Raw genomic sequence first — 16,725 nt, forward strand, 5'->3', positions numbered from 1 at the left:
CAGTGAGTCACACTAGCTGGCCGTAAAACTTTGGTGGGCTCATTTGCCTTTCTTCTGTGGTATTCAGGTTTTAAAGAACCCTTGGTCTATTATTCTTTTAAGTGTGGGACTAAAACTTCCCATACTCACCATAATCTACACCCTCGCCAGCTATCATAAATTTTTGGCATCGAAGAAAAACTACTACTCGCCTACACATTCTCTAGACATAGTGCCAAAAATGATCACTCATTTTCAGTGATTGCAAAGTAATATTCGAGCTATGACGAACTGAGCCACCATTCATCAGCAGCCCAAAAAAAACTAGCAATGACGAAGAACCTATCGATGGTAGTCCAGACTTTATCAGTGGCATTTAGACTGTCATCAATGACTGCCACATAGTCTGCTCAATCAGGCTAACATGCCTAATCATCAGCCCCACCACGTGGCAAAAACAAATAGGCCACATCACCCTCATAGAAGAGAAGTTGTTAGTACAGTAAGCACACAGAGCCATGTCACCTCATTAGACATGTGGACATCTAAATCAACCCAATTGTACATCCAAGTCAGTGACCTTGACATGTCACCCAATACATACTATGACACGTGGTTATCTATACTTTTCTGTATGGTGTTGATATCATGTCAATGTCATCATAGGGCCTGGGTACGTTGATGTCATCAATTCATGAGCCTAAATTTGACAACCATCTGATTGTCATTCAGGAGAAAATTTGAATTGATGTGATGATCGTATGATCGCCAAATTTAACCCAATCTTTTGTTGATTCAACCCCTCTCCAAATTAATTTTTGATTTTGCAGTTCGACTTTGGGAGGCCATATCTTAGTCATCCGAACTCCAAATAAGTTGTGATTGTTTTTTATTTTGGGTGGAATTTCCTAAATTTTTCAATGGTGCAGTTTTTTTTGGTTTTGGTGCATAAATTTGTCAAAAAAATTGTATCTTTTGGTGACTACACATGTCCAATCCTACATTTTGGAACTTCAACTACTTCGTACGGGCTCATCTAGAAATGAAAACAGGTTCCATTTTTTTTTGAAAGTGCATTATTTTTTTTCTACTTTCCAAATCTGCAATCAAATTATAGGGTTGTATGGACAAGTCTTACTTTCAAAATTAGGTCCTTTTTTGCATTGTAATGCTTTGATACATCTTTAGAATTGTTGTATATCTGAGATACATTGTAATTTTCCAATTTTTAACTCCATAAGTAGGTTGTAAAAAGGAAAAATTAGAAGTCCACTAAGGACAAAATTGGCAAGTGGCCATTGTAAACACACTAAATATAAAGTGCCAAAAGCATCTTTTTTGGGGGGGTTTCTTGATTGAGTGAAAAGAGGGGGTGTTCTTGCTGTTGTGTTCCTCTTTTTCTACTTTTTTTTAATTCATTTTTAACATCATGGGAAATTTTAAGTTTCCAAAATTAACTCCACATAACCATGCTACATGGTTCATTAAAATGTGGTGTCACTTAATGCATAAAGGAGTTTCTCAATATGTAGATAGTGCCCTTCCTAAACCAACAGGTGATCAAGTATCTGCCAATGAAATTATCGATTGGCAAACAATGGATAGGAAAGCCCTTGGTGATATTTGTTTGGGGGTTGAACACAAGATCATATATCAGATTCAGAAGTCTTGTACATCTAAGGAAGCTTAGGATAACCTCCAAAACCTATATGGTAAATTGTCTGGGGAAGATGTTTCCAAAATTGAAGATGAGCTTGTCTCCTTAGATCCTAAGGCATTTGATTCCATACAAGATTTTATCATAAAGGTGAATGAGTTAAGGACAAAGCTTAATGATTGTGGGAGTCCTATTAAAGATGACAGGTTAATCTATCTCATACATAATATGCTACCATCTGAGTACTCCACATTTGTTTCTACTTAAAACACCTCAGAGACTACATTAGGGTCTACTTATCAGAAAGTCTCTTTTGATCACTATGTTGAACTATTGGATAAAGAAGAAAAGAAGTAAAAATAAATGGGGATTCTTAATTTGCAAAAGTCAAAGGCATTGGGGGCCAATAATGAGGGTTACTCAAAATTCAGCTAGTCAATCTTCAAATAAAGGAAAGGGCAAGAATAAGAAGTGGAAGAATGCTAAATCAGAGGATGCAAAAAAGGCAACACCACAATCAAATCAACAAGGCAAGTCTTCCTCAAATTCAAATAAGAAGGGAGACACTAATAAGGACAAGATAAAAGTGTGCCTATTGCAAGAAGTTGGGTCACAAAGAACATGAGTGTCATCATAAAAGGATTGATGAGTTGACCAACATCATGAAGAAACATAATGTTCTACTGCCTAATGTTTACAAGGAGAAAGGTTCTTCTTTAGATTGAAAGGGAAAAGGGAAAGCACTCGTGGTAAATTCAAATTCTTCAAAGGAATGGATTCTTGACTTAGGTGCCTCATATCATATGGGTTCTTCAAAAAGATATTTTTCTTCATTGAAGCAGTCAAAGGTACCACACATCTTTGTGGGAAATGATACAAAAATGGAAGTTGAAGGGAAAGGAAACATGGAGATGGAAACTAGAGATTTAAAGATGTTCTCTATGTGAAAAACCTAAGTTCTAATCTCCTTTCAATTTAGCAAATCACTCACCTTGGAGATGGTCATAAAGTTGAGTTCCTTCCTGACTCAGTAAAGGTGTGTAGTCTAAAAGATGATTCAGTGGTTGTAGTGGGGAAAGTTAATCATGACAAAAGGTTGTATTCTTTATCCCACTTTGTGCCCAAGTCTCCTTCACAAGCCTTGTTGACTCTATCCAATTCTCACATCCAATTATGGCATGAGCGATTTGGTCATCTAGCCTTCTGCTATCTTCAACAACTTTTCTCAAACAAAATGGTCAAAGGTCTACCTACAATCAACTTTTCAATGGGTGAATTTTTAACAGGTTCAGTGGATATGCATGTAGAGGAGAAGTTACATAAAGGGAAGTCTTTAAGAGCACCAATTGTTCTTTAGATTGTTCACATGATACTAGTAGGTTCTTTTGCAGTGACATTAGTGAACTAGGGTCACTACATACGTTCATTGATGACTTTTCACGATATACTTGGGTCTACTTTCTTCATCAAAAGAATGAAGTGTTCGACAAGTTTCTAGCCTTCAAGGCTCATGTTGAATATAAATCAAGGAAAGCCATCAAAGTTCTAAGGATGGACAATGAAAGAAGACATGTGAACAAGAGACTTAAAGACTTTTGCAAACATGAGGGTTTTGATCTTTACAATCCACCAGCATTTAGTCTGCACAAGATAGATGTTGCAACATTGAGGATACAAACTCTTAAGTCAATGGCAAGTTGCATGATACAAGCCAAGTCTCTAGAACCATCACTTGAAGTTGAAGCAATCACTAGTAGTGCCAATCACATAATTAACAAGTCTCCTCATCCTGCCTTACATGACAAGACTCCTTTTGAGGCATAGTGTGGTAGTAAACTAGTTGTGACACACTTTAGAGTCTTCAATTGTCCAACTTGGGAAAACATTTTTTCTAGGGGATGTAAGCCACCACCACCTAGGCCTTGTACTTTCATTGGATATGAAGATGGTGTGAAGGCATACATACTTATGGATCCTAAGACACATTAGATATTTGTGGAGAAGGATGTACACTTTGAAGAAAGTTCACCTAGCTTGTCCTCTAATCCTCTCCACACATCATACATTGTGGAAATTGATAGTGACACTAGTGATAGTGCTTCAACAGATTCAAATACATGGGGTTCTATTGATAGTTATAGTGAGAGGTCATGACATCAACACATTCCACATGTGTATAGTGCCATAGTTATAGGTCCAATATAGCAGGGTACACCTAATCTTCTAGCTCCAACAACAGGGGATGACTACATAACATATATTTGAGGTTTGTTTGTGGAGTCATACATAGCAGATTTGGGGGACATCATTGATGATATACATCTTCTCTTTGATGGAGAAGATCCTTCTTTAGTTGTTGCGAGGGCTCACTCTGACCCTCATGTCCATTCTCTGCATGATTGATCTTCATAGGTTGATGTGATTGTGGATACTTATGTACAACAGTTGTAGGAGGTCTCTTTATCATTTGAGGAGATAGTATGTTCTTTAAGATAGGTTCTACATTCATCCTTCATAGGGATAGTTGAACAGGTTTCAAAGGCATTAGTAATCTTTGGGATTCCTTCTACACACGGTAAAAGCATCTCATTTGTACCTATGGTATTGTTTCTTCCAAAGGGGAGGAACATTATTCTATAGTCTTGGACCAGCTTCTACATCAGAGTAGCTATCACTGATTGGCACTCTTCATTTGGGGGGAAGGGGGAGACTATCTTGCCTCTCTTCTTCTTCTCTCTTGTGGGGGGGACCTTTTCCTCTTTTGGAATAGTGTTCTTCTCACATTTCTCTATTGTATATACTTAATGTATGTCGTAATAGGGGGGTCTTGATTACTCCATCCATCCATGCATCTAGTCTCTTCATCTCTCTTTTTGGGGGAGAGTTTTTCCCATTAGGTTTTCCCTCTTTCTTCACTTTATGAGAGATTTCATTTCATTATGTACATGGGTACCTAACATGGCCTAGTAGCCAGGACCCATGCACTTCATTCTAGCTTTTGTAAGCTTAAGTGCATTCCCCTAAGTTGCACTTAAGGGGGGTTGTTGGTGTAAATAATTATTTACTATTTACACTTTACTTATGTTTACTTAGGTTAATGTATTATTTTGTTATATTGCATTATTTTATTATTTATTTAGGTGAGACACTTAGGAGTTTGCATACTCTTATGAGTTTTTATGTTGACAACATGGAAGTACACAACTTTGATTCAACACATGGTGTCTACAATGTTGGAGTTTGCATCATTATCTAAGTTGTCATGTAGAAAATACAATTATTCACACTCTCATTTTAGCACATGTTGTCTACAACATTATTTTGTGTGCTACACCTTTGTAGGCTTATCCTCTCATCATCACACTTACTCCTGTGCTTAATGGAGAATAACTCATATTTGGTGGACATGTGCCCAGTTGTATGACTTATCATGTTGCTGACTTCTATGCATTCTAGAAGCTTTCTAGAGGCCTTTATATACAGGTACTCCTAATGTACTTTCAATCAATATTGAATGAACATATCATCATTCTGATCATACTCTCTTTGGTCTACTATTGTGCTTGTATTTAAGTTCTTTGGTCTTGGGTGAATTTTTTCCTAAGAAAAATTCTTACATGGTATCAGAGCTATACCAAATTCTTATAGAAATGAAGTAAACTAGTGAAATGTGTAGAAATGGATGAAGTTTACGATTATAATTTTTAATAATTATTTGGAATAAGAATTGATATATTTTTCTAATTTTTATAGATAATTTTTAGTTGCTAAAAAAAACTAAAAATTAGGGGTTTAGTTCCCACCAAAAAAGTACATGGAAATAAACTTATTTCCATTTGAACTTAGACTATGTTATATATAACATATAAAGCTAGAATAAACAAAAAAAAAAATTTGGCTTTGGATCTATATTTTTTCTTTTATAATGATTTAAATTTCAACACACCTAAAATCAATAGTTTTCATCTCTCACCACAGTTTTCAAAACAAATCTATTCTAACTAGAAGAAAAATTATACATTTTAGAAGAGGACTCTCTCCTCTAGAACATCATATAATTTTTAATTTTTTTAATATCATTTAATATTTTTTTTCTCTCAAAATTGACATATTTTCAAGTGTTAAAATTCACGCTTGTAGAATTTTTTAATTAAAATATACTATATCTATTCAAAACACTATAAACTCCATATGAGAATATTCTTGACTTTGATCTCTATAAAATGGTGTTTGTATGTTAGTAAAATAATATCATGAAAAATAGTAAGAGTTATTGAAACATCAATTTTCTAAAATAATTTTATTTCTTTAGTAATTGAATACAAAGTAGTATAAAACATGCATTTAATAGAAATTTTCAATTATATAACTTAGCTATAATGAATTTATCTAGGTCATATGTTTGAAGAAAATTGAATTTTAGATAGAAATGCTAAAATTCAATCATTCTGATAAGTCATCCTGAAAAGTGACACAACTTTATACTTTTACCCTTTATTACCATAATGCAATCAAAAAGTCACAAAGCTTCATAATTATTAACCTATCATTGATTCAAATCCTTTCATCATTATTGTCTTTTGAAAAAATCATTTCTTGATGTCCTTATATTCTTTTTCTCTTCTATTAATCCTTCTTTAACTCCTCCCTTTTTCCTTTTCTTTTTCTTCTCTTTCAAAAGAACTCTCATCCCTTTTATATCTTATTTTGAAGGAGTCACATCTCAGTTATTACATATCTTTTGGCTTTTCATTAAATTTAGTTAGTTTATATTATTCTATATTATATAGTTTATTTGCTCATTTATTCTATGCATATTAATCATTTATTATTAAATCATACTTAGAAAGGTAATACGCTTTCTACAATATTCTTTCTTATATTTAATTTCATTTAGTTATTATAATTTTATAAAGTTGTTTTATTATTTTAAATATAATGTATTGATAATCAATTACATATTCTACCCCAACTTACTCCCCAATACACCTTTAACCTCCTTTTTTCCCTCCCCTAAACCTAACTTAGTTATCTGGAAAACCCTCAAATCCCTAGGTCTTCTTCTCCCTCCCTACTTCCTAAGTCATTTGAAGCAATCGACCCAGAGGTCCTTTCCTATAAAGTGGATGGACTGTGCATCTACTGCAATAGGCTGAAAGTTATTTTGAAGTGGATCCTCTTCTAGCTACAAATTGGAAGGAGGAACTTGACAAGATGGAAGCCTTGGAGGAGGCTAATCATAAGACAAAAGACTAGACTAAAGGAAAGAGAAATGAAGCCTTGTGGGAGGTTGGGAAGGATTTTGGTGAAAAACTACATAATTGGAAGATGTTGGAAGAACAAGTCATTGAGCTCAAAGTTCAAGTGCCCTCAAAGGAAGAAAAGAGTGGGATTCTATATGCTTTAGCTTCCATGAAATATTGCTAGACACAGTTGGGTGAATAGATGTTAGATTTGTCTACTAAATATATGAAAGTTTAAGATAAAATGAAAAAAGCTATTTGGGTATCCAAGATGAGTTGGAGGAGAGGAAGCAGAAGAGGAAAGTCATGACAGGGAAATGAGTCTCCAATTAGTGACTATGCATGATGTGGCTTTAGGGGATGCAACTTCATCAATGTCTCTCAAGAAGGCCTCTTTTATAGAGAAGCTCAAAAAATTGGACAAGTAGTGGTCCTCATTTGGTCTATTTGGTTCATCTATTCTGTTCGATGGGTGTTAGTCTTGAGAATTCAGTATTGGGATCTTTTATTTTTATTTTTTTTGGTTTAGTTCCTAGTTTAGTTTCTTTTTATTGAATGTTGTGTTTAGTAGTTGGATCTTACTTCTTGTGAACCCCTTTTTGCTGTCCTCTAAACTTGATACAATGTTTTTGGGTTGTTAAGAATTTGATCCCTCTCACGCTTTATCTAAACAAAATTTTAAAAATTCATATATCTGATAAATTTATTCAAAAGAAATCACCTAATATTTTTCTCTAATCCCATAATAAGCAAACAAATTTTAAAATATAATAATAAATATCTATATTATTTATAAAAAAACATAGCATCTCACACATGTTTTGAAGAAATTATAAATACATTTTATATTTTTCATAGATCCACACATTTCTCATCCAACATTGACAATTAAAAATATCATTAACAATTCTTATATATCAATATCAAACAATTATAACATCTAGTTTATTTGTGATATATATAATTTGACATGTTCACTGTAAGCAATAATGATGTAGCATCTCTTATTGAATACCAAATATTATAAGAAATAGAATCATGATTATGTTATATCCTCATTTTTAACTCTCAATTGAAGAGGGTTCAACCTAAAAGCTAAAATGCTCCCAAATTAAGAGACCAAAGCTTGAAGGCGATGTTCCAACAATGCAAAGTTGTCCTCTCGCTTGAGCAAACTGAGTCGAACATAACGTTTATCTGCTTCAAATGCAGTGGCATTCCGTCCAATGATGCCTCCTTTTAGAAACACCCCTGCACAATCATTCTCCTCCTCCCTCTTGCATTTCACCCATGCGTATGCTGAAAAACAGTTGCCATTCCTTTGTTATCTCAACTCTAATCTCTTCTTCTATATTACAAAGAAATAATATTCATTCAACTTAGAGGATACATCTTAATTTAGCTGTTGTTAATTTAAATTCTTTTGTAGATTCAATTGTATAACTTTTTTTGTATCAATCTTTCGGATCACACTCTGTGATCTATCATCAGGATGAGTGATTGATGCGAAAAAAGCTACACAATTGAATCCAGAAAAGAATAGCAATCTATTTACTCTTACTGACTGTTGTTGTTTCAATTTGTATGTGAGCTTTCAATGAATATAATAAAAAAGTACATAAAAAAATTCACACAAAATTGTAAAAACAATAACCACATCACAGATCAAGAAGAAATTTAGTTCAGAAAAATAAGTCATCTTTAATTATTTAACACTTTAAATTTAGGAATCAAACTTTAATATATGATATTTAAACGCTCAACCTAAACTAAAAACTGATATTGCTAATCTCTTAATTTACTTACCTGGTGAGGGGCCAGTGACTTTTTTGAAAAAGGTGCAGTAACGAGGCTCAAGAGTCTGAAGAGAGAAGCGATCGGAGCCACTGAATATTTTCTCAAGTCTCTGCCAGCGGTTTCTCATAACACCGTAAGCGTAGTGGAAAATCAATTGCTTCTCATTTCTGCTCTTTTTCTGTGTGTAACCATTTACAACTGCTTTCAATAATCTGGACGCTCGAAGCTGCGTATCGTGCGATACACCCAGCGTGTTTTCTTCAACGTAATCGTACATCTTCTCGTACACATCGTAGTCTTTAACAATCGCCCACCTTCATAAACCTCTCAAAATTTCAGAATTCTAATTACTCTCCAAATAATATCTTTAGTATTTTCATTAACGAAAGAAATAGTTTTGATCATGCAGTGTCAACAATACAAAATTTGGATGTCTTTATAAGATAACTACATAATCACAATCTTCTTGAAAAACTTAATAAAACTTCAAAGACAAACATACAAACAACTAATGTGAAGCGAAAGAGAGAGTTGAGTGGATACCCGAGCCTGGAGCCTGCATGGCCGGTGAGCTTGGAGAGGGTGAAAAGCATAACATCATCATCGGCAGGGCGTGGGATGCCTGTGAAGTGAGGCCAATAATATGCACGATCACTTATATCTCTCACATTCTTACTTGTCAGAACACCTTTCTTCAGCAGACCATCTGGGTTGTTTGGAGATGTTACAAATTCAATGAACGTAGAGGTATTCAATTTCTCTGCTTTTGTAACCCAAGTTCTAGCGTTTCCCTTCCACACATAGTCCATTGAGTCGAACATCTCTGTCTGTTCTCTATACGACTGCACAACAAGCATAACATATATAGCAATACATTCAAAACAAGAATTCAATACTTTCTACAATATTTACAATTCAGATAAATCATTCCAACAAGTGAACATTAAGAACATGTTCTGTTTAGTATGATTCAAAATAGCCTATCTACAAACCATACTCTATAAAATGAATTTATAGAAATTTGAAAAACAAAAGTTCAAATGTTAAATTAATGTAATAAGAATAAAATATAAATTGTTCTAAAAAGTACATAAATACTTTTATTTGTAGTTTTGGCTTTTGGATTGAGACTTTAATTCTTTTGAGCCAAAGTTTGGGGTTGCATTCTTGTGAACCATCATCAAGACAAGAGAGTAGCAAATGAGATGAAAAGTATGTAGGTTGATGGTTCACAGAGTGCTGCCTCAAAATGGACACACAATCTTAATTCACCATGGATTGTGAAACACACTTGCAATTACTTTGACTCCATCAAATCATCTTATACTTTTATTCTATTAAATCATCTTGATTTGTCATCAAAGGTGAATTGATAATAAGAATAAATAATTCATTACATTCTACCCCTTTATAAACAAATCTTTGACATGATGAAAAAATAAACAAGGTGAATGCATGTTCATACACAACAACAATTAACAATTTCATTCTATTGTGATATTGCTATTAGGATTTAACTTGTGATATTTTGAGTCAAACTCATTGACCCATGTTTCATAAGTAGTGATTCAACATGAATCCATCTCTCATTGTTGGAATGTGTAATTTTTCCTCAAATGAAATGTAAAAGCATAATAGAGCATTCTAGAAACTCCAGCTAGATTATCAAATAGGGTTAGGTCAAATTAATATTTAGGTTTGTAAAGTTCTAGAAGTTATTTCTGTTTAGATATTTCTAAAAAAGTATATTTGTTATATGTTGGTTAGTTTAGATGTTTCTAGAAATAATCAAAGACCTCTATAAAAGAGGCACAATGTAATATTATCTATGATTAGGCAATAAAATGATTTTATAATGACATTTGAGAAATTTTATAATGATTTTATAATGATTTTTAAAATTTGTGGAAGAAGTATATAATTGGCAAGTGAAGGAATCATGCAAACTTAGAGAGAAAAATAAGGAGTTAGAAGAAAATTTAAAATCATTTGACAAGATTAATATAAGAATTGGCGAATTAGAAGAAAGAGTAAAGTTACTTGATGGTCTAGAGGAAATGATGAAGAATTTAAATGGAGAAAATGAAAATGTAAAGTCAAAGAAATCAGTATGTGATGCTTCATGCAGTACAAATGATATGTATCCATCACTTGACATATGTGATTTTGCTGAAGTTTTTGGCAAAAAGGAGTGTAATGATGAACATGAAAATTGTAGTGACAAAACTTCTAGCTATTTTAATGACAATGTTGATTTGAAAATTATGAAAAGAATGGGTTTCAAAGGTAAAGGTCTACGAAAGCATGAGCAAGGAATAAGGAATCCGATTGAGCCTACAATTAGGCCAAAATATGAAGGTCTTGGATATGCTATAGATAATGGAAAGATGAATAAAGGTTCACAAGAATTAATTAAAGGAATACAAATTGTGCAATGTTCACATTGTAATAGGAAAGGACATACAAATGATAGATGTTGAGATTTAAATTTGTGTAGTATTTTTGGTTTGAAGAGTCGCAATGCAAAAAATTGTTGGAATAGAGAATCAATGAAGGAATCAATGGTAGGCTATATAAAAATGGATTGTGGATGGAGCTATGGATCAAATTGGTAGAAAATTGCAGTAATGACTAGAGGTTTATTAAAATGCAAATGTTCAAGCGTAAGAACGAATGCAACAACATTGGAAAACAAATTGGAGAAAGGCATCAAAGAGGCAAAATATTTCAAAGTTATAGGCTTGGAGGTGGGCACAAGAAATAGGCAAAAGTAAATAATAATCATGGCACAATGGAATTTTTATGCAACAACATTTGAGGTTGAAATTAGGGGGAGTGTTGGAATGTGTAATTTCCTCCTCAAATGAAATGTAAAAGTATACTAGAGGATTCTAGAAACTCCAGTTGGATTACCAAATAGAGTTAAGTCAAATTAATATTTAGATTTGTAAAGTTCTAGAAGTCATTTCTGTTTAGATATTTCTAAAAAATTCTATTTGTTCTATGTTGGTTAGTTTAGATGTTTCCGGAAATAATCAAAGACCTCTATAAAAGAGGCACAATGTACTGTTTTCTATGATAAGGCAATGAAATGATTTTATAATTTCTATAAGTGCCATCCACCCCCATCACTTATGAGAATAAATGAAACACTTAGCACTCCTTAGATCTAAGTGATGCTCATAGGGGTGAAGCACCAGGACTTCTTGGGAGGTCACCCATACCAGTATTACTCTAGCATGAACGCGCTTAACTATGAAGTTTCCTCCATGGTTAAACCCAAAGCTTGCAACCCCATTTATAAAACCTTCACCAAGTGTTGTGCCTTATGAACCATTAATTAGAAAGCCCCTTGAGCTCTTCAATTGATAAGTAGGAGATAATTTGGACACAACAAGTCAAATTGTGATATTGCTATCAAGATTTAACTGTGTAATTTTGAGCCTAACTCATTGACCCATGTTTCATGAGTAGTGATTCAACATAAATCCATCTTTGATGAAAATAAATGGAACATTTAACACTCATTAGATCTAGGTGATACTCACAAGGGTGAAGCATCAAGACTTCCTGGGAGGTCACCCATCCCAATACTACTCCAACTTGAGTGCGCTTAAGAACTCATAATTGAGTTCTCAACAAATTTTTGACGAACTAAAAAATCTCTTTGAATTCTTTATAAATAAGTAGTATTTAGGTGGGCTACACCAAATATGATGTTTAGCCCTGCTTATCAGTTTACTTCAAGATAAACCATCAACAAATCAAAACAATGAATCATGAAAATGACTCTTTAGAAAGGGGCTGAAAGAAATGAAAGAAATCAATTCTTGATAAGTAGGAGATTTTCCACAGCAAATCAAATTGTGATATTGCTATAAGGATTTAACTGTGTAATTTTTGGGTCAAACTCATTGACCCATATTTCATGGGTAGTGATTCGCACGAATCCATCTCTCATGAGAATAAATGGAACACTCTGCATTCATTGGATCTAGGTGGTGCTCATAGAGGTGAAGCTGGAGTAGTACTGGGATGGGTGACCTCCCGAGAAGTCTGAGTGCTTCACCTCTGTGAGCACCACCTAGATCCAAAAGTGTTCTTGGGATGGGTGACCTCAGTGGAAGTCTGAGTGCTTCACCTCAGTGAGCACCACCTAGATCCAATGAATGTAGAGTCTTCCATTTATTGTCATGAAAAATAGATTCATGCGAATCACTACTGATAAAACATGAGTCATTTAAATGAATTACACAGAATATAATGTTTAGACCCTATTTATCAGTTTAATTTAAGATAAAGAAATAGAATTACCCCGTAGTATGGAGTAGCAGCGACCACTTTTGATGGGTTTCGCGGATTGTGGGCCTGGGAAAGGCTGTAAACAGCGGCATTGATAAGCTGGGTAGAACCTGTTCCGAGAACAATATATCTTCCTTTAGTGACCGCATTCCCCACAAGCTCATGAATGGCACGAATCTGTTTCTCTAACTCTGGTGACGTGGCAGCAGATTCCAAACCGTTGTTTACGTCGTAGCTCATTCTGTACCATGGCGGTACTACTGTTGCTGCCGCTTCTGCATTTGCAATCCAGAATGGCTCCAAGAATGTGGGATCTCCTCTGTCATGGGAAATCAGAGAAAAATTATTAGCCAATCCATCTTTGCTTAAAAATAAAAAATACAATAGATTTTTCTGAGATTTTCACATTTATTTTTAATGATCTAGATGTTTTATGATCAAAACAGGGAAAAAAATTGAAAAAAAATCACTGTACTTTAGAAATCTGAAATATAAGATTTGACTTTTTAATATATACTGTAAAGTAAAATAGCCGGCGGCCATATATTAGTATGGATTAAGTCCTTAATTGTAAGAACTAATGAACAATATGTGGTTAATTTCATTTTAGATGGTCAAGGAGATTGCTTAAGATATCACAAGATGGGTACTACTTCAAACGAAAAAAAATATCGGAGACAAATCAGCCAGCTTAAATGACAATAGGAGGAAGCTTCGACTAATATATCTCAATATGGAGACAATCTTCGATTCACATTGAAGTTTAGAATTATTAGGAATTGAATTGCAGACACAAATAAATTAGGCACGAGTGACTTAATAGTTTAATATTATAGAATTTTAGTAATTAGGTTTGAATCATCAAAAGGGTTTGACAAATTAATCGAATTGAATTAAATCTATAAGAATAGGAGTTTTGGCTTGACTAAAATGGTGTATTAGTAAGTGAGTCACATTCATATTATATAGGCAAAGCAGCTACAACTTGGTTAGTAGTTTTGGTTTGACTAAAACAGTGTATTAGTAAATGAGTCACATTAGTAAATTAGGCATGAGTGACTTAATAGTTTAATATTATATAATTTTAGTAATTAAGTTTGAATTATCAAGAGTTTGACAAATTAATCGAATTGAATTAAATCTAAGAATAGGAGTTTTGGCTTGACAAAAACGGTGTATTAGTAAATGAGTCACATTAATATTATATAGGTAAAGCAGCTACAACTTGGTTAGTAGTTTTGGCCTGACTAAAATGGTGTATTAGTAAATGAGTCACATTAATAAATTAGGCACGAGTGACTTAATAGTTTAATATTATAGAATTTTAGTAATTAAGTTTGAATTATCAAGAGTTTGACAAATTAATCAAATTGAATTAAATCTAAGAATAGGAGTTTTGGCTTGACTAAAATGGTGTATTAGTAAATGAGTCACATTCATATTATATAGGTAAAGCAGCTACAACTTGGTTAGTAGTTTTGGCCTGACTAAAACAATGTCTTAGTAAATGAGTCACATTCATATTATACCACAAGTTGGTTAGTAGTATAGCAATTGAACACTTTAATTTCTAATGGGTGATTCATGGTTTAAGTTATATAGTTGATCAATGAAAAATGTTCAACAAAATGATATGAAGGTCAAGTGAGGATTAGAATTCTAAAATATCTTTAAGTATGACTAACAAGGCATGTTAGAAAGTGAGTCAATAAGTACTACTACTTCAATGGTAAAGCACATTAATAGAAAAAGATGATTCTAAATTCAAGCCTTAGGTATTCTATTAAATAGGTGGTCTTATATTTAAATCCTAATTGAATTTGATTAAATGATTTTTTTTACAGATTTTTAAAATGAAAATTTCTAAAAGAATGATTTATATCTATATAGACACATACATATATTTTTTCTTCTAAAACTAATGTTCATGTAAATCCCCTTGACCAGCCCCAACTTTTCCCTTCAATCTACCTCTCTTAAACTTATCTATTATAAAATAATTAAAAGAAACTTGTAAGGAAACAACAAATAGACATTAACAGCCTATCTAAATGATCATACACAATAAATTAATTCTAAATAGAATCTCTAGCATGTAGAGTAATCAAGTATTCCTCTAACTTTATATACTTTTAAATTCTAAAATTTATTCAATTTATAATTCAAACTCTATTTAACAAATGTATCATATTCAACATAAGTTCTTACACAATTTAATAGAAAAAAAATTCAACGATTCTTTTTCAATTTTTTTTGCTGTTTTCCATGGCAAACTATGTAGATCATGAAGATCAAATTTTAAAATTTCAGAAAAATCCATGATATGTTCAAAATTTTAAAATATAAGTCAACCATTTTGTTGGATGAGTTCAAAAAAAAAGATAGACTAGTCATAAGTAAGTTAGCAATATAATGATAAAAGTAAGATATGACTAACACGTTGACATTTATTTTAGACAAAAGCTTATAACACTATAATTTTACATTCTAGTTTACTAGAAGAGATGGGTAAGGGGTCCAATGATCGTGAGGATTTTGTGATAGATATCTTTCAATTAAGCCTTAAAAAATTATAACAGGTACTAATAGTTCACTGATAGTTGGGCATTTTTAGCTTTTTTGGTTGCTGATTGGTCAATTTGTACCACAAGTACTGAATTTTTTGGTGAGTGGCTACTGGGGTCGAACATAATGGATATCAAACATTGGGCAAGTGTTTTAAAATGACATTTTTTGGACCGCTTGGCATTGCACACTTCTACAGAGAGATCTGTAAATGCCCAAATACTATAACCTTAGCTTGAAGCTCTTCAATCACCCAAGAGGTACATGGAATAAATTGACATAATTCAACCATATGAAAAGTTAGCATGAATAGCTACGGAATCTCTTCCCCTATCCCATCGAAAAAAACATATTAACATCCACCACGGGATCTCTTCCCCTATCCCATCGATAAAGCCATATTAAGATCCACCACACACTTTGAAAGAAAGAAATCCTGTATTACAAATGAATGGCCCTAATTTCAAATTTTTATGTTGGCGATGAACTAGACACAAGCAATTTAACAATCTAATTGTAGAAGAGAGAATGACTTACTGGCCGGCATCCACCACACAATTTGGAACAAGCTGTGAGCAGTCAAGTCCAGTGTAGCAGGGATTGCATTCACAAACCAACGATCCATTCTCATTTCTCAGAAATGTATCAACAAACACATAACCATGTCCTGAACACTGATACTCCGCTGCTAATTCTGCTTCATCTGCAGCTCTTCTACTCCACCCTCCTCTCTTTTCACTCATCAACATCCTTCCCTTCCGATTATTATCATGAGTACTGCCCAACAAGTGCCCACTCTCATTATCTGAGGGACCATGAAGAAGCAAGAACCCATTGAGAAGCAGTGAAAGAAGCAGCACCATGCTGTACGCCCATTTGGGCTTTTGGGAGCCAATTGGAGGGCTGTGTTGAGGCTCCATATTGTTTGTGTAAGTTGATCTTCTTGCCCTGCAATGACTCCGTTTAAATAAGAACTTGTGAAGTTCAACATTCCAAATTTTAAACTACTACTTTGTTTGGTCAATGTTAAGCCATTGTTTCTGTATTTGCTCATGTTTAAATATCAATTGATTCGTTTGTATTGCATTGTTTGTACCTTTGGTCAAAGGAATACATCAGATCAAGATTCAATTCAATAGGAGACCCAACACTTCATTTCAGCTTCTTTCACGAGATATTATT

General features: G+C 33.4%; 1 protein-coding gene across 1 annotated transcript; it reads right to left on the minus strand.

Moving 5' to 3' along the window:
* Positions 1 to 7,760: 7,760 nt before the first annotated feature.
* Positions 7,761 to 16,520, minus strand: LOC149557406 (tryptophan aminotransferase-related protein 3-like). The gene is made up of 5 exons (XM_089832060.1): positions 16,081 to 16,520; positions 12,991 to 13,297; positions 9,220 to 9,518; positions 8,686 to 8,990; positions 7,761 to 8,178 (listed from the first exon to the last, which is right to left on the minus strand). Exons 1-5 carry the CDS (start codon positions 16,461 to 16,463, stop codon positions 7,991 to 7,993), a joined length of 1,482 nt encoding a protein of 493 aa, XP_089688186.1. The 5' UTR covers positions 16,464 to 16,520; the 3' UTR covers positions 7,761 to 7,990.
* Positions 16,521 to 16,725: the final 205 nt, after the last annotated feature.

Source organism: Cupressus sempervirens, chromosome 5, assembly GCF_028749045.1.
Source record: "Cupressus sempervirens isolate cs-2001-9-10 chromosome 5, ASM2874904v1, whole genome shotgun sequence".
Classification (NCBI taxonomy): domain Eukaryota; kingdom Viridiplantae; phylum Streptophyta; class Pinopsida; order Cupressales; family Cupressaceae; genus Cupressus; species Cupressus sempervirens.